Below are 21,562 nucleotides of genomic sequence, written 5' to 3'. Positions count from 1 at the left end.
CATTTCACTCTCTTACAATGTAAATCTGAATGGGGAGAATCACAATCACTACCTCACTTTTATTATTTCTGCTTTTGCATTGCTTTTAATTTAACTGTTTTATATATGTAAATGTACTTACTGTGATTGATTTGCTTATTTTTTCTATATTATCATGTATTGCATTGTACTGCTGCTGCCAAGTTAACAAATTTCATGACATATGCTGATGATATTAAACCTGATTCTGATATCATTGGCATATCTCATGAAATTTTTGCGGGAGCAGTATATTGCAATACATAATAATAATAAATAAATAACAAAGGCATCCATTAGTCTTGCGAGACCATGGATCTGTGCCTGGAAAGTCTTCACTCTCCAGGACGCAGGCCTGGACAAAGTTGTATGGAAGACCAGCAGTTGCCCATGCTGCAAGTCTCCCCTCTCCACGACACCGATGTTGTCCAAGGGAAGGGCGTTAGGACCCATACAGCTTGGCACCGGTGTCGCTGCAGAACAATGTGTGATTAAGTGCCTCGCTCAAGGACACAACACGTTCCCTCGGCTGCGGCTCGAACTCACGACCTTCAGGTAGCTAGTCCAATGCCTTAACCACTTGACCACCTGCCCCCACACATAATAATAACAACTCTAAACTACAGTAGGAAGTGTGTGTATATAGTAAAAGGTGTGAGAGTATATATATAAAATATAAAATTAAATAGGTAGTGCAAAAAGAGTAAAACATGTAGTGAGGTCGTGTTCTTGGGTTGAATGTCCATTCAGAAACCAGATGGCAGAGGGGAAGAAGCTGTTCCTGAATCGCTGAGTGTGTGCCTTCAGGCTCCCGTACCTCCTCCCTGATGGTAACAGTGAGCAGAGGGCTTGTCCCAGGCTCCTGGGTGATGGGGGTCCTTGATGATGAATGCCACCCTTTTTTTGAGGCGTTGCCCTGGATACAGGGAAGGCTGGTGCCCACGATGGAGCTGACTGAGTTTACAACTCTCTGCAGTTTACTCCCTGCATCCTGTGCAGTAGCCCCCCACCCCGCTCCCCCCAATACCAGACGGTGATGCAGCCAGTTAGAATGCTCTCTGCGGTATATCTGTAGAAACTTGCGAGCGCCTTTGGTGACATCCCAATCTCCTGAAATTCCCAGTGAAATACAGGTGAAGTCATGCCTTATTTGTAGCCGCGTCGATATGTTGAGCACAGGATTGATAGGTTGACACCCAGGAACTTGAAATTGCTCACAAGGTCTACCTGCACAACAAGCCTGGTCAAGATAGAACCCATTTCCCTGCGCGGTGACATCGCTCCACCTGCTGTCTAACGCAGCTGACCAGAACCCTTATAAAATTGAGGGGCAAGTATAGAGCAGACAGCCAGAATCTTTTATTCCAAGGTAGAAATGTCAAAAAAAAAAATGAGACATTGATTTACTGTGAGAGGGGGATCATTGGAAGGAGATGTCTGGGGCAATTATTTTTCAGAGGGGGAGGTGCTTGGCATGGGACGTCGGGGCTGTTGGTGGCAGCAGATGCGACAGGCGTATTTAAAAGGCTCTGAGACAGACACATGAATATGCAGAAAATGGAGGGTTGTGGGCCATGTGCAGACAGAGGGGATTAGTGTAATCAGGCACCATTGTAATAATTAGTTTGGCACAATATTGTGGGCAAAAGGACCTACTCCTGTGCTGTACTCCTCTATGTTCCAACTCGTGCAGTCAATAACCTTTTTATGGTGTAACCACTATATAATCAATAATTAAACACAAATGTAATGCCCATTCACAATGAAAATCATTTGCTTGTTAATGTGTTGGTTCTCTCAGGATATAGAGGTTCATAAAAATGATCCCAGCTTGGTATGGCTTGTCATATGAAGAGCGTTTGATGTCCCTGGGGCTGTATTCACCAGCATTCAGAAGAATAAGGGGTGACCTCGTTGAAACCTATCGAAGTGGATGTGGAGGGGTTGTTTCCTATCATGAGTGAGCCTAGGACCAGAGGACACGGCCTCAGAATAGAGGGGCGTCCTTTTAGAACGGGGATGAGGAGGAATTTCTTTAGCCAGAGAGGGGTGAGTCTGTGGAATTCTTTGCCACAGGCAGCAGAGGTTGATGGATTCTTGATTGGTCAAAAATTAGATCAGTGGGTTCCCAGTCCTGGAAGAGGTAAAGAGGACTTTTTTCCATCTCCAACAATGGACAGTATATTCACTAGTACCAGGAGTATTGTATCGAAATATCCAGCTAGACTGTGTGCAGAAGCCCTGAAGTCTGCTCAAGAGAAACAATTTCCATGATATACAGTATTTACAGTGTAGAGAAGTAAATCGCCATGCAATCTGGAAGAAGGAATAAAGCTGTAAACTTGTTAGGATTTGTAACTACAAAACATTAATTTCATTCAAAGGAAGATACAGGAGTCCGAATTGCGGGTGTAACTTCGAGTTTACTTTAAGCGAGACGCACATTTGGTAGTGAGACAACGCATTTTAACAAATGCAGTTAATAGCTGGTGGTCTAGTGGCATCTGCAGTGGACTTCGAGGTGAGGGGTCCCGGGTTCAAATCCGGCCAGCTCCTTGAACACTTTCCATCCTCCGTGCATGTCCAGCAAGGAAGAGAAATGCAATGTTCATATTTGTTTTGGAAGGTCTAGAGTATAAAAGCAAGGATGTAACATTGAGGCTTTATAAAGCACTGGTGAGGCCTCACTTGGAGTATTGAGAGCAGGTTTGGGCCCCTTATCTTAGAAAGGATGTGCTGGCATTGGAGAGTGTCCAGAAGAGGTTTACACAAATGAACCCAGACATTAGGGGCTTCTGCTTTCCATAGGGATTGCTCCCTACGCAACTTCCTTGTCCATTCGTCCCTCCCCACCTGATCTCCCTCCTGGCACTTATCCTTGCAAGCGGAACAAGTGCTACACCTGCCCCTACACCTCCTCCCTCACTACCATTCAGGGCCCCAAACAGTCCTTCCAGATGAGGCGACACTTCAGCTGTGAGTCTGTTGGGGTCATATACTGTGTCCAATGCTCCCGGTGTGACCTCCTGTATATTGGTGAGACCCAACGTAGATTGGGAGACCACTTCACCGAGCACTTACGCTCCATCTGCCAGAAAAAGCAGGATTTCCCAGTGGCCACCCGTTTTAATTCCACTTCCCATTTCCATTCCGATATGTCAGTCCATGGCCTCTTCCACTGTCACAATGAGGCCACACTCAGACTGGAGGAAGAACACCTCCTACCTGATGGCATGAACATCAATTTCTAAAACTTCCAGTAATGTCCTTCTCCCCCTTCACCATTCCCCGTCCCCTTTTCTCTCTCTCACCTTATCTCCTTGCCCGCCTATCACCTCTCTCTGGTGCTCCTCCCCCATTTTCTTTCTTCCAAGGCCTTCTGTCCTCTCCTATTAGACTCCCCCTTCTCCGGCCCTGTGTCTCTTTCACCCATCAACTTCCCAGCTCTTCACTTCACCCCTCCCCCTCCCGGTTTCACCTATCACCTTGTGTTTCTCTCTCCCCACCCACCCCCCACACCTTTTAAATCTACTCCTCATCTTTTTTTGCCCAGTCCTGCCGAAGGGACTTGGCCTGAAACATCGACTGTACTCTTTCCCATAGACGCTGCCTGTCCTGCCGAGTTCCTCCAGCACTTTGTGTGTGTGTGTGTGTTGGTTGGAAGGTATGGGTGATGGGTAGGGGAGGTGAAAGTGGACAGAGAAGGAGTAAAGGGGCAGAGAAATACCCTATTAGATCATCAAGCAGCTGTTTTGAATATAAGACACATACACTTGGTTGCTCCCATTATATTACCAGCAAAGGCTTTCCAGGACCAGCTGCCCAAATGCTCCTCACTGCCTCTAGAACTGTCATCCTTCCCAATGAGAAGCTGACTTGTACCATGAGGTACAGGAGCAGAATTAGGCCATTTGGCACATCGAACTTGCTCCGCCATTTCATCATGGCTCAGCCCCAGCCTCCTGCCTTCTCCCTGTATCCCTTCACGCCCTGAATAATCAAGAACCTATCAATCTCTGCCTTAAATATACCCAGTGACTCGGCTTCCACAGCCACCTGTGGCAACGAATTCCACAGATTCACCACCCTCTGGCTAAAGAAATTCCTCCTCATCTCCGTTCTAAAAGGACGCCCCTCTATTCTGAGGCTGTGCCTTCCAGCCCTGGACTCCACCACCACAGGAAACCCTCTCCACATTCTCTCTTTCGGGGCCCCCCTCATTCTTCTCAATTCCAACTTGTCTCTTTTCTTCTTCTGCAACTTAAATTGAAAAGAAAATTTGTTTTACTTCTGTATCGATTGATGTGATAAATCTTCCTTTCAATGCAGTTTAATTTCTAAAGCACTTTCTGGGTCAGCGTGCAGCTAATGGCTTTGATGGCGGCAGCAGAAAACCTAATTGAATTGGAGTCTCTGGTGGTCTCCTGCGGTGTAGGTTTCACAACCTAAATGCATCTGTGACATTTTGGCATGGAAATTACCCAAACAGATGGGCTTCACTGGGGGTGTGGGTTGAGTGGTGGGATGGGGTGGGTGGTGGTTTGGAGGATAATCCCTTCCATTTGCTCCATGTCAGTAACCATAAGGTCGGGAGCAAACTTGGTTTGGAGCGACTATAAGATTGCTGATGCTCTGCTACGATACGGAAAGGGGCTTGTTAGAGAGCTTACTGTGGTTCGCTAGGAAGCACTTTCTTGTCTGGGTCAGAACATTGTGGGCTTAAACCTTTCTCCAAAGACAAAGCACCCTCGGTGTTGGTCACTGGTGGAATTACTTTTGGACTGTAGGGGAGTTGGTTAAGCAAACCAGGTAGTAAGAGGGAAAGAGGGTCAAAATCATGTGGAGACAATGGACAAGTTAGAACGATCACTTTACCCCGCGAGCGATCACCAATTGGGACTCGATTCCCATTGCGGTCTGTGAGAAGGTTATCCATTCTCCCCAACTGTATGGGTTTCCTCTGGGTGGCCCAGTTTCCTCCCACAGTCTGGAATATCTGGTAGTGGACAGCCGTCAAAACCAGGGGATCATGGGTTTGCACCTCTGGTGGACTGTGTCCTCTCCAGGGTACAAGCCTGGGCGAGAAGGCATGAAGAACTGGCTGTTGTCCATGCAGTGGGCTCCCCCTCTCCACGTCACTAATGTAGTCGAAGGGACAGGCAAACACTGATACAGCTTGGCCCCAGTGTCGTCACAGAGGCTGTCAGAGTGAAGTTGTAAACAACATCAAACTGCCTTAGGGACCCCGGCTCCAGATTTCTTCCTCGGGGTTTACTCCCGAAGACTTTCCCATGGGTGGGTATGACCACAAGGCAGCAGAGGTTTAAAATCAGAGTTTACCTTCTCCTAGGTGGGCTGCTGTCCAAGGCTGACGAGCCCCACTTGCCCGAAGCAACTGGTTTTGAGGCGCCAGTGGTCTGTCTGCCTTTGCCCCTTCTCCTGTCAATAGAAACAGTTCCGCTGGGCCTAGTAACTAAGCCACATGTGAAGGCCGAGAGTTGGACTTGGTTGTCAGAGGCTGTTAGAGACGCACGCCATTTGGAGCACTTTATAGGCAGTGGGAGTTTATCCCCACTACCACCCCCAGCTATGACAACCTTCGGAACCCCAGATAATCTACAGTTAGGGTTAGTCTGGTGCTCAAAGTCTGGCGACACCTGCGGGCTGCCCCCAGCACATCCTCGGATGCAAAAACGACGCATTTCACTGTTTTTGATGTTTCAATGTACATGTGACAATTAAAACTAATCTTTAATCTTGCCAAGGACGATACCTTGAATGTATTGATCAGAGCAGATTCTGCTTCGTTTGATGCCCGGTCTGAGAGGCGGGGGAAACGGAAGAAGTCTCGTCGGAGTCATTTGAGACTTCCATTGGAATGTTTCGTGTGGTTCGGGTTACCGCATTGCAGGAAGGACGAGGAGGCTACGGGGCGGGTGCAGAAGAGGTTCATCACGATGCGTCGGCAGGAGAGACGGCAGATGCTAGAATCTGGGTTACTGGACAGCGCATTGGGCTGTATCTCTAAACAAAATAAAATAATCAAGTTTCTGAAATGATGTCCAGACAGCTGATTGAAAAGTACCTGAAAGTCAAGTATTCAGAGCACACACCACAACCAACAGGGCACTGACGATGTCTCCTCGTGTGGTGAAGAAACGTTTGCAAGTAAATTGCCAAGATCGGAGAGCAACTCAATCCAACCACCAACCACCCGAGCTACGCACCTTCCAAAACAAAATGAAATTAGAACAAAAGTAGGAATTATGGTTTGTACATATTCTACTCCCCTGAGTTCATCAGAGGTGCTCTATTGCTTTCCGTTTCTTTCTGAATAATTCATTGAGTTCTTTGGAACCATAGTTTGATCACAGCTAGAGTTCTGGTTAGTGGGTTGTCGGAAAGATAGAGGTGCTAGGGAAAAGCTTAATACCGTTTACAATGATCGTTCCAAAAATGTAAGCGTGTGTCAGGAAGAGGAAGGCTGATTGATACCTGTTAGAGATTTCCAAAACTTTGAAGTTGTTAGACGGTGATGGAGGGAAAACATTTCTAATTGTGGGGAAGGGAATAACTAGAGGTTGTCGACACAAGGTGGAGCCAAGGACCTTGGGAATTTGGAATAAATTCCTTTTAAGGCGGCTTATGGAATGCTTGCTTTTATTAGTTGAGTCATTGAGTTCAAAAGTCAAGAGGTTACGTTGCAACTTTATAAAACTCGGCTGAGGCCACAACTGGCGTATTGCATACAATTCTGGTTGCCTCACTTTAAGAAGGATGTTGAGGCTTTGGAGAGGGTGCAGAAGAGATTTACCAAGATGCTGCCTGGTTTAGCAAGAATGTGCTAGTTAAGCTTGGGTTGTTTTCTCTGGAGTGGCAAAGGCTGAAAGATCTGATTGAGGTTTATGTGTTAATGAGAGGCGTAGACAGAGTGGACAGGGAGCATCAATTTCCCAGGTCTAATACCAGAGGGCATGCATTGAAGGTGAGAGGGGCTGGGTTCATGGGGGATGTGAGGGGTAAGTTTATTACTCAGAGAGTGGTGGATGTCTGGAATGCGCTGCCTGGTGTGGTGGAAGAGGCAAGTACATTAGAGGCTTTCAAGAGACATTTGGATTGGCACGTGGATGTAAGGACCATGGAGGGATTAGTGTTTGGGTGTTTTTGACTTGCTCTTTAGCTGGTTCGGCACAACATTGTGGGCCATACGGCCTGTTCCTGTGCTGTACTCTTCCATCTGTCTATTTTATCAATACCCAAAAAGTGGTGAGAATGTGGAATTGCCTCCAAAGATGGTTGACGTGTATAGTTGAAGGGGAGAGAGGACAAGCAGGAGGGAGAGGAGAATGAAAGGTGGTGCTGATGAGGAAGGGTGGGATGGGGACATCAACTGTCTGGGTTGAATAGCTGACTTGTGTGTCACATACTGGAAGGTTCACTGATTCCTTGGTCCAAGAGGAGGGTTACTGTACGAGCCTTGTGATCCTGGTGTGGGCCAATGACTGGGAATGGCAGATGTCAAGGAGTGCCGATGACAATTGTCCAGCAGAACACGTTACAGCAGCTATTGTTTCCAACTGGTAAACTGCATTTCTGGAAACACGTTCACCATAATGGAGGGGTCTACAGCACCATTCTTCCTGGCCTCATCTCAGTGGAAATTGATCTGGATTTGGCTCAATGCCCGGACCAAAGACAACCAAGTTAAGAGAGGAAGATGGACTTCTCAGCACAGCAGTGTTTGGTGGGAGAGGAACAATGTGGGATTGAGATAATTGAATGTAGGATAAGCCGTCATGGAAGCGAAGCGGTTAACGTGATGCTTTACAGTATCAGCGACTTGGGTTCAATCCTGCTGTTGTCTGTAAGGAGTTTGCACGCTCTATCCGTGACCACGTGGGTTTCCTCCGGGTGCTCCGGTTTCCTCCCACAGCCCAAAGACGTACGGCTTACAAGGTGAATTGGTCACATGGTGTAATTGGGAGGCACGGGAGGGCTTGTTACCATGCTGTGTCTCCAAATAAACTCCAGTGAGAGAGTTTTTGTAGTGAATGTTGGAGCAGTGCAGCCTACACGTTTACTAAAGTGGAAGATAATTTATCCTCATTTTCTGTACTTGGGTAGAGTCCAAGGCAGATGAGGTATTTTACGTATAACATCCCAGGATATTAGCAAGCCCATAAGACAGCGGGCATGAAGCTTTAACTCCTACGCATTTTGTCCCGATGAAGGGTCTCGGCTCGAATCGTTGACTGTTGATTCACCTTCATAGGTGCTGCCTGACTTGCTGAGTTGTTCCAGCAATGTGTGTGTGTAGCTCTGGATTTCCAGCATCTGCAGAATCTCTTGTGTTTGTATTTTTAAAAGTGTTTGACACACAGAAACATTCCAATTATTAAAACAGTTCCCTGTTTAAATGCATGTTTAACATCCTCAACTTCGAAGAAATAATTGATTTTTAAAAAATTGATGTTAATCTATTTCCCTTCTAACAATGTAGACTCCATCCTAGGCCAAGCTCCAATTCGTCAGACCAGATCCTGTGTGTAACGCTGAGGGGCTCCCGTGTGATTGTCTGATTTTTGGGATCTGGCAATCGAGCATTATGGGAACTGTGCCTGTGTGGAGCGATTGAAGGCTCCGGGCCTGTGCTCACATAGTGTACGTTTAGAAAAATGAAGGGGAATCTCTTTGAAACTACCAAGTATTGAAAGCCCTAGATAGAACGGACGTGGAGAGGATGTTTGCTGTACTGGGGGAGTCTAGGACCAGAGGGCACCCCTTAAGAACGGATGAGAAGGAATTTCTTTAGCCAGAGGGTGGTGAATCTGTGGAATTCATTGCCACAGACGGTTGTGGAGACCAAATCATTGGGTCTATTTAAAGTGGAAGTTAATAGGCTCTTGATTAGTCAGAGGGTCAAAGGTCATGGAGAGAAGGTAGAATAATGGAGTTGATGAAAATAAATCAGCCATGATGGAATGGCAGGAAAGACTCGATGGGTCAATGGCCAAATTCTGTTCCTATATCTTGTTGTCTCTAGTTTCTTGTTCACCATGCCCCTGGCTTGCTGTGCATCCAAGAAGTTACTGATTGGGGGTGGCTCCCTTTGGGATTGGCAGGCCTAGCGGGCACAATTCAGGCACCTCATTTGCTTAGGTCACTGTCCAGTGGTGGGTGCATCGAAACTTCTTTTTGCAGAGGACGCTGAAGCACTTGTGTTCTCTAGCTGAGAACATCGGAGAGAGAGATCGTTAGTAGCACTGAAGGTGGAGGTGGACAGATTCATGATGGATAAAGGAGCTGAGCGCTATGGAGGACCGGCAGAGAGTAAGTGTAGAGGTCAGTGTAACTCCAGTGAACGGTGGGATAGTCTTGAGGGACACAGTCATCTTCTGTTCTTGATTTGAATAATCACGAGAGTCTGGAACAACTTGGAGACATCTAAGAAAATGGAAGTTGAAACGAATAAACTCTTCCTGGGCTTCCAGCCCAGTACAGGTATTAATTTTAACTGAAGTTTTGATGACAAACTCTGCCATCTTCACCAGGTATGATGTCTCGTCCAGTGGTATTTATACCCCCGTTGTCCATCCCTCCTGATTGGTTAGTCCTCATCTAATCAGGTTTCCACTCTCCCACCTTGTGCACATTCAAATTCCAATTCTAACTTAGAGCAAGACCTTCGTCTTTGGTAAAATTCTTTTCCTCTAGTTTTATTTCAAAGGCTTCCTCCAACAGGCAGTCCCAAAAGCCATTGGTGTGGCACAATAGTTTTGCAATGTTCTGCTACTGCCAATTTCCGCAAGTAACCAAAACAGATACACCTCCTGTGCTCCCTGATGCGGGTTTCCACCGTGCGTCCCATCTGGCTGATATACGCTGCTCCACATTAACAGGGAATTCTGTAAATGCCATCCATCCTGAGTCCTGAGCATGTCTAGTCTGGCGGTAATTATACCCCCATCGTCCATCCCTCCTGATTGGTTCGTCCTCATCCCACCTTGCGTATAATCAAATTCCAGTTCTTACTTAGAGTGAGACCTTCATCTTTGTTAAAATTCTTTTCCTCAAGTTTTATTTCAAAGGCTTCCTTCACCAGGCGGCCCCAAAAGCCATTGGTGTGGCACAATAGTTTTGTGCCATCAAAGTCAATCCTATGGCCATTGCAAATGCAGTGTTCTGCTACCGCCAATTTCTCCAGGTTACCCAAACACATACACCTCCTGTGCTCAAACAAAAGGAAGTCTGCAGGTGCTGGAAATCCAAGCAACACAACCAAAATGCTGGAGGAACTCGGCAGGCCAGGCAGCATCTATGGAAAAAAGTTCAGTCGACATTTCAGGCTGAGTCCCTTCGGCAGGGCTGGACTCTTTTTTTCTTCGGTCTTGCTGAAGGGTGTTGGCCCAAAATGTCGACTGTACTTTTTCCCGTAGATGCCGCCTGGCCTGCTGAGTTCCTCCAGTGTGTGTGTTTCTCCTTGATGCAGGTTTCCACTCTGTGTCCCGTCTGGCCGATATATGCTGCTCTGCATTCACAGGAAATCCTGTAAGCACTAGCTGACCTGAGTTTTAGGTTTTAAATGCTCAAAGTTCAAAGTACATTTATTGTCAAAGTATCTCTACCACCTTGAGAATTGTCTCCTTACAGGCAGCCACAAAACAAAGAAACACAATAGCACCTATTAAAACAAAAAGAAGACTGTCAAACACCCAGTGTGCAGAAAGGAAAAAAAAACAAATTGTGCAAACAATAAAAGTAAGCAAATGGCCTTCAGAACTGATGAAAGTGAGACCACCAGAAGCCTACTGGTTGCAGGCCACAGCCTCAGTTCAGTGCCGAGACGAGTGAACCTCGTGGAGCAGCGAACAGAGGAAGGGAAGTTAGTCATGAAGCAACTGGAAAGCTAGCCCAGTACTTTGATACTCATAAGGGCAAAATTGTCTTGCGTGTTTGTCCTTTGTCTGTCCTGTCTTTGCTCTGCAACCTCCTGAGTTTTTACTCTCTTTTGCTATTGTAGCAAGCAACTGAATGCTAGCACTCACAACACGCTGGAGGAACTCAGCAGGTCGGGCAGCATCCGTGGAAACGATCAGTCGACATTTCAGGCTGGAACCCTTCGTCAGGACTGTAGAGGGAAGGGGCAGAGGCCCTATAAGGAAGGTTGGGGGACGGTGGGAAGGAGAAGGCTGGTAGGCTCCAGGTGAAAAACCAGTAAGGGGAAAGATAAAGGGGTGGGGAAGGGAGGCAGGGAGGTGATAGGCAGGAAAGGTGAAGAAGGAATAGGGGAAAACACAATGGGTAGTAGAAGGAGGCGGAACCATGAGGGAGATGATAGGCAGCTGCGGGAGGGGGCAGAGTGAAATAGGGATAGGGGAAGGGAGGGGGAGGGAATTACCGGAAGTTGGAGAATTCTATGTTCATACCAAGGGGCTGGAGACTACCTAGACGGTATATGAGGTGTTGGTCCTCCAACCTGAGTTAATGCTAGCCTTGTTTAGAACACCTGCTGGAGTACCAGATCTGAGTTAGGGAGTGTGTATGAATGGAATCAGTTTTGAACTGGAGTGTGCAACATTATTGTAACATTGAAGGAGGCCGATTAGCCCACTGGTTTTATGCAAGCTCCTAGGAGAGCAATTCTCTTAGTCCCTTTTCTCCCTCTTCCTGTTACTATGAACCCCTGCTACTTCTACACTCTTCCAAAGCCTTTTGATTCACTTTGCCATACACTGGGATCGCTTACTGTGGCTGAATTAATTACCGGTATACATTAGGAGGAGGGAGCAAACTGGAGCATTTCGATTCGATTTAACGTTATTTGTCACACGCACATCAAAACGTTGAGAAATGTTTCATTTGTGTCAGCAACCAACAGTCCCAAGACGTGCTGGGGAAGTCTGCAAGTGTCGCCCTGCTTCTGGGGACGATGTAACACAGCCTGCTAACCCTAACCCAAACGTCTTTGGAATGTGCGGGGGAACCTGAGCACTCGGAAGAAACACACACGGTCACAGGGACAGCATACAAACTCTTTACAGACTACAGTGGGTGGTGAACCCCAATCACCAGCGCTGTAACGCATCATGGTCACCTGGACACTGCCATGCTGAGCCTGTACTGTGATAGGGGAAATGAGCAATCTCCTCATGGAGAGAGAGCCTTACATCAGGTCCTAAAGCAGTAACACCAGTTACTGTACCCCATGCTCTCCATTTCCATCAGAAAGTTTGTCTGAAACTTTATTTCACTAAAACCTCCTGGTATTTGACTCTGCCCCCTTTCTATTGTAGAAAACCTTCCGATTCAGTAATCCGTCTTGAAAGGCTTTATACGGACTGCCAGCGTGGGTTTCTGTAGTGTGGTAGTTGTCAAGCTCACCTCACCCGCCAGAGGTCCCAGGCAGAAACAGAGTTGGGGAGGTGAATCTGTGGAATTCATTGCCGCAGATGGTTGTGGAGGCTGACAGGTCCTCCTTAAAGCAAAGGTTGATAGGTTCTGGATTGGTAAAGGTGTCAAAGGTTATGGGGAGAAGGCTGGAGAATGGGGTTGAGAGGGATAATAAATCAGCCATGATGGAATGTTGTAGAAGACACGATGGGCCAAATGGCCTAATTCTGCTCCTATGCCTTATGGTCTTATAGCCATCCTGAGCAATCGTACTTCCCAAAGAGGACGTTAACATTAATTGTTGCTGTCTAAATTGCATGCCATCTTGGACAATGTCTCCCATCCACTACATAATGTACTGGGTGGGCACAGGAGTACATTCAGCAAGAGACTCATTCCACCCAGATGCAACACAGAGCGTCATAGGAAGTCATTCCTGCCTGTGGCCATCAAACTTTACAACTCCTCCCTTGGAGGGTCAGACACCCTGAGCCGATAGGCTGGTCCTGGACTTATTTCCTGGCATAATCTACATATTACTATTTAACTATTTATGGTTTTATTAGTATTTATTATTCATAGAGCAACTGTAATGAAAACCAATTTCCCCCGGGATTAATAAAGTATGACTATGACTATGACTAATTACTGATCTTAAATGACATTGGTGTATTTTTTTAAATCACCAACAGGGTACAAAACCAATAACTTTTTTTTTGTCGCTTTTGATTTCCAGATAGATTAAAATTGGTTCTAAAAAAATAAAATTCACATCTTGTTCATACGGAAGGGGGGGATACATCTGTTGCATTGAAGAACCCTTTCTCCAGCTGTTTCTGTTCTTTCTGTGATAGGTATGTAGAAACACAAAGAACGGGTTTGGGACGTTGATGGGACAAAAGGCTGCGGGGTGCGGGCAGACAGAATCCATCAGTGGTACTGAGAACCAGCTGAGCCTTGAACTGAACTGTCATTGTGCAGTTAGAACGCAGACATTGTGGAATATTGCCCAGGCTCATGGAGTTCACAGAGAGCACAGTGAATCTTATTTGCTAATTGCCTCTCAATCAATTAATAAATCTACATCAGCCAAGAGATGGAAGTCCTCAGCATAATCACAAGAGATTCTGCAGATGCTGGAAATCTGGACTAACACATCAATATATGCTGGAGGAACTCAGCAACTCAGGCAGCACCTATGGAGAGGAATAAACATTGGATGATGAACGGCTTCAGCCTGAAATTTTTTTTTTTGAAGAAAGCCCTTAACTCCGAGTGGAGTCATCGGGACGCCGTCATGATGGTGGTATTTTTTAGCAGGTTTTCTTACTTTTGCGAGGCCGAGTTGCTAGCTCGATGCTCAACCCCGGCACGGATGGAAAGCGTGATATTGCCGGTCTTTCTCCAGGATCTCTCTGTATGGACAGTGTGCTGCCTCGGTGGCAGATAGGCTGGTGCCCGTGCTGCATTAGGGAGTTTTAACCACAAGTTGTAGAGCTCTCTGCTCCGTCACAGTGCCATTTCTGTTCCGTGCTGTGTGTCAGCTGGGCATGTGTCGAAGGTTGTTACTATTGGTGTGTGTAGTCCAGCCTTCTCACAAAGCAGGGGTGTTGGTGAGTTTTCTTGTTTGTGGAGGGCCGTAGTGTGGGGCTGTGGCTTAATTGTCAGTCGAAAGCCGCTCTCCCCCACCCCCCGTGTCAGTCGTTGATGGGTGCATTTGGAAACTGCTGCAGCTCTTCCCATCGGTTGCCTTGTGTGCCACAGCTCGGGTGCCCGGCTTCAAACAGCCTGGGTGGAAGAGTAGCACGTACGAGAGGTTCACTCTCTCTTTTCCTTCGTCACTAGGCAGCAATTCAGGTCCTCCATCTCTGGTGGTGTTTGGGGCTTCCTTCATAACTTCCTCTCAGTTTTCACCACTGTCAGGCATGCAAGCCCTGGGTGGAGAGTGAGGAAAACCGTCACACTCAGATGTAGAAGGATTCTTCGTTGCTGTTTCTGGAACAGTTTTGTTTCAGCAGTCAGGGTTGTTCGTCCTGAGCTGAATCCACAGACTTAGAGGACTAGTGGACCTCTCTTAGTTTGGCCTCGAACCTTTGACCTGTTTGTCATGGGTGACTCTACCAAGAGCCCAGATTCCAGCCAACAAAGCTCTCTGGGTCATTGAGGCAAACAAGCCTCCAAACCCCACGACAAGGTTGTGGTCCTCTTGGATGTCCTCTCTGTGCAAACACAGTTATAACCCTTGAACCATCAGACTCCTGAACCAGTGTGGATAACTTCACTCACCCCAACTCTGAACTGATTCCACAACCTACAGACTCACTTTAAGGATCCTGCAACTGATGCCCTCGATATAATTCATTTACTTAATTATTTTTTTATTATTATTATTTGTATTTACCCAGTTTGTCATCTTTTGCTCATTGGTTGTTTGTCAGCCTTCGTGTGTAGTTTTTCAGTGTTTTTCTTTATTGTACATGAATGCCTGTAGGAAAATGATCTCGGGGTAGTGTACGGTGATTTTGATATTAAATTTACTTTGAATTTTGAAATAACTGGAGTGAGTGCAGCTTCCTGTGCTTCGAAGCTGGGAAGGCTGGGAATAGGCTTGGTCCTGGTTTCGTGGGAATGACGCGAACTAGACTTGAGTTCGGGCAACATTGTCGAGTTCACGTTTAGCTGACAAGAGGCTAAACTCTGGTTTCGTTGCCTGAAGCCATCTGCCTTTAACATGTTTCAAGAGCAGCCACATCCTATCCATCAGGAAGACTTATCCACTCTCTGGCCACTTTGTCATGCACCTTCTGTACCTAACAAAGTGACCTCCAAAAGTACGTGCATGGTCTCCGGCTGCTGTAGGCCATCCAGTTCAAGGTCCGATGGGCTGTGAGTTCAGAGATGTTCTTCTGCACACCGCTGTTGTAACACGTGGTTCATCTGAGTTACTGTCGCCTTCCTGTCAGCTTGAACCAGTCTGGCCATTCTCCTCTGACCTCTCTCGTTAACAAGACAATTTTACCCACAGCACTGTTTATTTTTTTATTGTTGATTGTTTTACTTTTGCATCATCCTCTGTAAACCCTAAAGACTGTTGTGCGTGAGATCAGCCGATTCTGAGATACTCAAACCACCCCGTCTGGCACCAACAATCACTCTGCAGACAAAGCCACATTCCCTCCCCATTCTAATGTCTGGTCTGAACAACAACCGAACCTCTTGACCATGTCTGCGTACTTTTATGCATCGAGCTGCTGCCATGTGATTGGCTGATTAGATATTTGCGTTAACGGGTGTACCTAATAAAGTGGCCACTGAGTGTACGTAGTTCTGTCAGTGACCCCCATGGTAAAACCTCCAGTGTTTAGCAATTTTAAGGCGCTTTTCAGATTATTTGGTTGAGACTAACCAGATTGCCGCGCCGTGTTTAAAGACTCAAGGTGCGCGGATTGCCACCAGGCTCGAGGGGAAATAGCGGCATGACGATAAGTTTTCCCCCTTTTTTGTTGCTAATGACTGAAAGTCAGCCACAATAGCTGGTCCTGTGAAGGCAGCAGATGGTAACGTTGTTCTGGTGGTGGTGGGGGGGAGGGAGGAGACGCGGGTCTCTGAGGAGGAAGGATCCATAATCGGGTTTGGAGTGAGTTAATAAGCGGCCAGACGCGCACATGCCGGAGTGAGAGGCTGAGATCCCCACACGCTCAGGTTGTAACCGATCTCCCGCTGGATGGACTCTGATCAATCATGGAATTTACTGCCGCGTGTCAGATGTTGGTGGGGTCGCGCACCGTGCCAATATGACGCAAACTTAAGAGGTTGCTCCTGATGCAATTGCAATCTCGCACGGTTAAGTTGCCGCGCCGTGGTGAGGTGTGTACCGATGGACGATGTGACACTTGCCATCAATTGTTCCGCCACGAGTCACGGGCTTCGGGGATTTAAGAAGCTAATTGTTGTTTGGGAAAAGGGGGAAATCGGCGCTGTTATTTTCAGGAGATTATGCTGTCTGCCCTTCGTTTCATCTAATGCAAAAATTGGGCTGGAGCCAGCACACGGCGGTGATGTACCAGAAAGCTGCGCTCTCAGAGGGGAGGCTCGTTCCTGCGCCGCTCTAATCGTGTTTACTTGGGAGGTGGCCGCGGTGTAACCCTCGCCGCGCAGGTGCCTCAGCTTAACCGGGCGGACGGATTTAATACGACAGAGCGCAAGATCAAAATGGGTGAGTATGTGCCTTTAAAATGTTCCTTCAACCGGCAGCGAGAGCATCCCTGGGTGCCGGTCTGATTAGCTGGGGCACGCTGCCGTTTGGAGAGGTCGGGGTGATGGATGGTCACGCTGACCAACAATATATCATCCCTGCTCCCCCCACCCCCGTCTCCCGCACCATTCAACCCGTGCCGAAAGTGGAGAAAGTTACGGAGCTTCTCTCACCAAGGGGGGGGGGGGGGCAAATTGGAACCGGAGCATCAGTTATGTAGATTTTCAGGGGGGTAGGGGTGGGATGGAAGGAGATGGACAGAAAGGGAAGTAGTGGTGGCTGGAATGAGGGAAGACGCTGGCTCTCGGCGTCCGAAAGGACCAAAGATGAACGGCCTTTCCGCTGTACAAGCTCTTCCTTCGGAGGAGATTGCTGAAGGTGTGAGATCTGCTTACTGTGACCGGACGGGAAGGTTGAAGGTGCGAGCTGGAAGCCAAGAGTCAGATGCGCCAGGATGAAGAGGCAGCGAAAAGAGTTCGATTGCCCGTGAGCTGTTAACTGTAACGGCGAGGCCGTAAAGGCGTGTGAGGCTGTGTCACTGGACAAGAAACACAGTGGCCTGAGCAACAGCTTGAATGAATATAGAGATGAATCCCATTCCCACCAGAGCAGTTTAATAATTTATAAACAGCAGAAAGTCGGCAGATGCTGGAAATCCAAAGCAACACACGCAAACGCTGGAGGAACCCGGCAAATCAGGCAGCATCTATGGAGAGGAATAAACAGCTGGCGGGTCAGGGTCTGAAACGTCCACTCTTTATTCCTCTCCATAGACGCTGCCTGACCTGCTGAGTTCCCCGTGCATTTTGTGTGAGTTCTGTGTAATTTTTCTACTGGCCTCTGTAGTGGACTCCAAAGGGTAAAAAGGGGGTTGGGAACTGGAAAATCAGTCTGGAGTTGAATAAAAATCTCCTCTGGGTAGAAGGTGTGAGGTTGTTAGATTGTGATTTTTGAATCCTGGTAGTTCGTTCATCTCTTAGCCATTTCAGTGGGGAGCATTGTGGGCGTGCTATGTTGGTGCCAGAATAAGACCATAAAACCATAAGATATAGGAGCAGGAGTAGGCCATCCGGCCCATCGAGCCTGCTCCGCTATTCAATCATGGGCTGATCCAATTCTTCCAGTCACCCCCAATCCCCTGCTTTCACCCCATACACTTTGACGCCCTGGCTAATCAAGAACCTATAGATCTCTGCCTTAAATGCACCCAATGACTTGGCCTCCATAGCTGCCCGTGGCAACAAATCCAACAGCTAAACAATGTGTGGCAACACTTGCGGGCTGCCCCCAGCACACTCTTGTGTATGTTAGCTGTTTCACCGTATGCTTCGACGTACAAGCGATAAGCAAACTTGAACCTCGAATAAACTTTGAGTCCGTGTCCAACTCCAGCCCAGAGCCAAAATTATCCATTGACTGAAAAACCCCACACTGCAAATATTCAACAGGTCCAAAAGTTCAAAGTAAATTTATTATCAAAGCATGTATATGTCACCATATACAATACTGAGCTTCATTTTCTTGTGGGAATATTGAATAAATCCATAATAGATTAATACCCAAAACAGAATCTGTGAAAGATCACCTCACTTAGGTGATCAGCCAGCGTGCAAAACTGTGCACATACAAAAAGAAAGAAATAATAATAAATAAGCGCTAAATCTTGACGACATGTGATAAAGATCCTTGAAAGTGAGTCCATAGGCTGTGGGACATTTCACTGATGGGACAACTGTGACACCAGCGACTAATAGTGACGTCCTGCAGACTGTTCATGAAACTACTACTACTTCGCCTTCTATTAAATAATAATTCTACTGATCTGTGTGCGATTGGAGCCTGTAATTTATTTTTTCTGTGTCTGATGTTTTCTTTGAACAAGTTCCATGATGTTTCTTTGTTTCGCGGCAGCCGGAGGGGAGGATGGATCTCGAAGTTGTATTCTATATACATGCTTTGATAGTAAATGTACTTGCTTTGATACTTCGAAGTACTTTGAACTTTTGAATGAGCGCCTTTGAACAGAGGAGCAGTTTGTGCTTCAGAATGAGAATCAGGATTAATTATCACCGGCATATGTAGTGAGATTTGTTAACTTTGCGGCAGCAGCACAATGAAGTACATAATAATAGAGAGAGGGAAGCTGTGAATTACAGTAACACCTGTCAGCATTTCAGGATGTATATTGTATACATTTCTCTGACATTAAATTCGACCTTTGAACCTACAAAATGCTGGAGGAACTCAGCAGGCCAGTCAGCATCTATAGAGAAGAGTAAACCTTCGACGTTTCGGGCCGAGACGCTTCATCGGGACTGTGTTGCTTTGATTTCCAGCATCTGCAGGTTTCCTCTCGTTTGTGTATGTACATATATAAAATAGTTAAATTAAATAAGTAATGCAAAAACAGGAATAAAAAAATAGTGAGGTGGTGTCCATGGGTTCAATGTCTATTCAGAAATCGGACGGCAGAGGGGACGAAGCTGTTCCTGAATTGTTGAGTGTGTGCCTTCAGGCTCCTGTACCTCCTCCCTGATGGTAGCAATGAGAACAAGGCATGACCTGGGTGATGGGGGTCCTTCATGATGGATGCCCCCTGTTTGAGGCATCACTCCTTGAAGATGTCCTGGATGCTATGGAGGCTGGTGCCAGGGCATCGTCAAGGAGCAATGCCTCAAAAAGGCAGCATCCATCATTAAGGACAGCTTCAAATGAAGTGCTTCATCAGAAGTGGAAACAGTTGGAGATAAAATGGATGCATCTTAACTTTCCTTCCTTGCCTAGTTTCTTTGTAAAGTATAGTTAGTAGTTCACTCTCTCGTAACATGGTTTGGTAACCCTTTGTTGTATTGCCTCTACCTTGGCAAAATGAATAACAGTTACCGTCCCTACCGGGGTTTATACTCTTTTTCAGAATGAAAACAACGCACTGTGCAGGGTGATGTGAATTTAAGTTGCAAGGAAATTTGCAAACATCAGTTACATTCAAAATATCATTGCTAACTTGACATAATAAATGGAAGAGATTTTGCAGATGCTGGAAATCCAGAGCAGCACACACAAAGAGGAACTCTGCAGGTACATACAGTTGTCATCCTGGGCCAGCTGAAGGGTCGTGGCTCGAAACATCCAATGTCTATTCCTTTCCATAGTCCACAACTGGTCGGACAACTCACTTCCAAGGACTCCTCGACTCATGTTCCCAGTAATAATCATTCACTTATTTATTCATCGTTATTAATTTTTTGCACTTGCGTAGTTTGTCTTCTGCACATTGTTTGTCCACCTCTGTCTGCAGTTTTTCATCGATTCTATTATGTGAATTCCTGCAAGAAAATGAATCTCGGGGTAGTATGTGGTAGTGTATACATACTTTGATAATAAATTTACTTTGAACAAGCTTGGGATCTGTGCCAGGAATACACCTGTAGCTTGGAATTTGATGCAGTGAGGTATGGCTGCTTTCTGCAGTGATTGTTGGTGGATTACATGTGCTCCACGGTGTCTCAAGGATGGATTTTCCTGCTTCCGAAGTGCAGCTCTGAAGCTAGCTTTCGTTTGGGTCCTGCTGTATGGTGGGTAGGGTACAGGGGACTCGAAGGTGTGAAGATCCAACCGAAATTGTACCTCATTGGCATGTATTTTAAATGACTTTCTTGCATCTTGCCAGATCAAACATCTGATTGGCTGGCTAGGTGGTCGGACAACTAAGGAACCAGACCTGTGGACCGAACAACTGTGGAAGTTGTTCTAGAACCCTCCTGGCCACGGGCTTATCTTTCAGTGCCAGGGTAGCTTTGGGTCACAGAAGATTGAGAGGAGGTTTGATGGACGTATACAAAATTATGAGGGGTAAAGGCATCAGTTAGTTTCGCGAGACCATGGATCTGCGCCTGGAAAGTCTTCACTCTCCAGGGTGCAGGCCTGGACAAGGTTGTATGGAAGACCAGCAGTTGCCCATGCTGCAAGTCTCCCCTTTCCATGACACCAATGTTGTCCAAGGGAACGGCATTAGGACCCATACAGTTTGGCACCAGTGTGGTCGCAGAGCACCGTGTGATTAAGTGCCTTGCTCAAGGACTGGGGCTCGAACTCACGACCTTCAGGTTGCTAGTCGAATGCCTTAACCACTTGGCCACGTGCCCACCCATGAGGGCTATAGACAGGGTAAATGCAAGCAGGCATTTTCCACTGAGGTTGAGTGGGAATTACAACTAGAGGTCATGGGCTAAGGGTGAAAGGTGAAAAAGTTTAAAGGGAACATGAGGGGAAACTTCTTCACTCGTGAGGTGGTGAGAGTGTGGAACGAGCTGGCAGCACAAATGATGCATTCGAGCTCGATTTCAACATTTACGAGAAATTTGAATAGGTACGTGGATGGTAGGGATATGGAGGGCTGTGGTACAGGAGCAGGTCGATGGGAGTAGGCAGCTTAAATGGTTCAGAAGAGACTAGAAGGGCCGAAGGGTCTGTTTCTGTGCTGTACTTTCTGTGACTCTACGGTCCACAGTGAGGCATGTCTGTGAGGGAGAGACGCTGTTCCCTTCCTGCGTTCGCATTCATTAAATTCTGGGTCCCACGTTGATATGTTTGAAGATGCCACCTTTCCTTGAGACATTTTACTCACCGGCTCAAAAATGAGCAGCTTCTAAAGGTGTGTTTCTGTTTTGTTCTTAATTCCCCTCGGAGCCCTGATATCAGGTGTCTGAATAACAGCTCGCCAGGGATCAGAGTGAGTATTGCATATGCACTGACAGACTCCAGTACAAACAGTGCATTTGCCTTCTTTCAGATCCCACAATGCCTCCGTATACTTGACTGCATGTTCTCCTCTTGACATCTTTGGGAATGTGAAGTCCTTGGTTCTGATAGTTACATGAAACTGCACTCGTAAACACA

At 46.8% G+C, this 21,562-nt stretch overlaps 1 protein-coding gene across 4 annotated transcripts in view; it reads left to right on the top strand.

Moving 5' to 3' along the window:
• Positions 1 to 21,562, top strand: part of eml2 (EMAP like 2) — a 172,890-nt gene that overhangs the window by 26,384 nt on the left and 124,944 nt on the right. The window contains exon 1 of one of the 4 annotated variants that reach the window (XM_063059896.1): positions 16,220 to 16,624. The exons of the other annotated variants lie outside the window; for them this stretch is intronic. Coding sequence (XP_062915966.1) covers positions 16,621 to 16,624 — 4 coding nt within the window. The 5' untranslated portion in view covers positions 16,220 to 16,620. Of the gene's footprint in view, positions 1 to 16,219; positions 16,625 to 21,562 lie in introns of those variants that run through there. 4 annotated transcript variants of the gene reach the window in all.

This window comes from Mobula hypostoma, chromosome 10 (assembly GCF_963921235.1).
Source record: "Mobula hypostoma chromosome 10, sMobHyp1.1, whole genome shotgun sequence".
NCBI classification, from domain to species: Eukaryota; Metazoa; Chordata; class Chondrichthyes; order Myliobatiformes; family Myliobatidae; genus Mobula; species Mobula hypostoma.
Note: the sequence above shows the minus strand (reverse complement) of the source record. Positions and strands in the feature narration are given on the sequence as shown.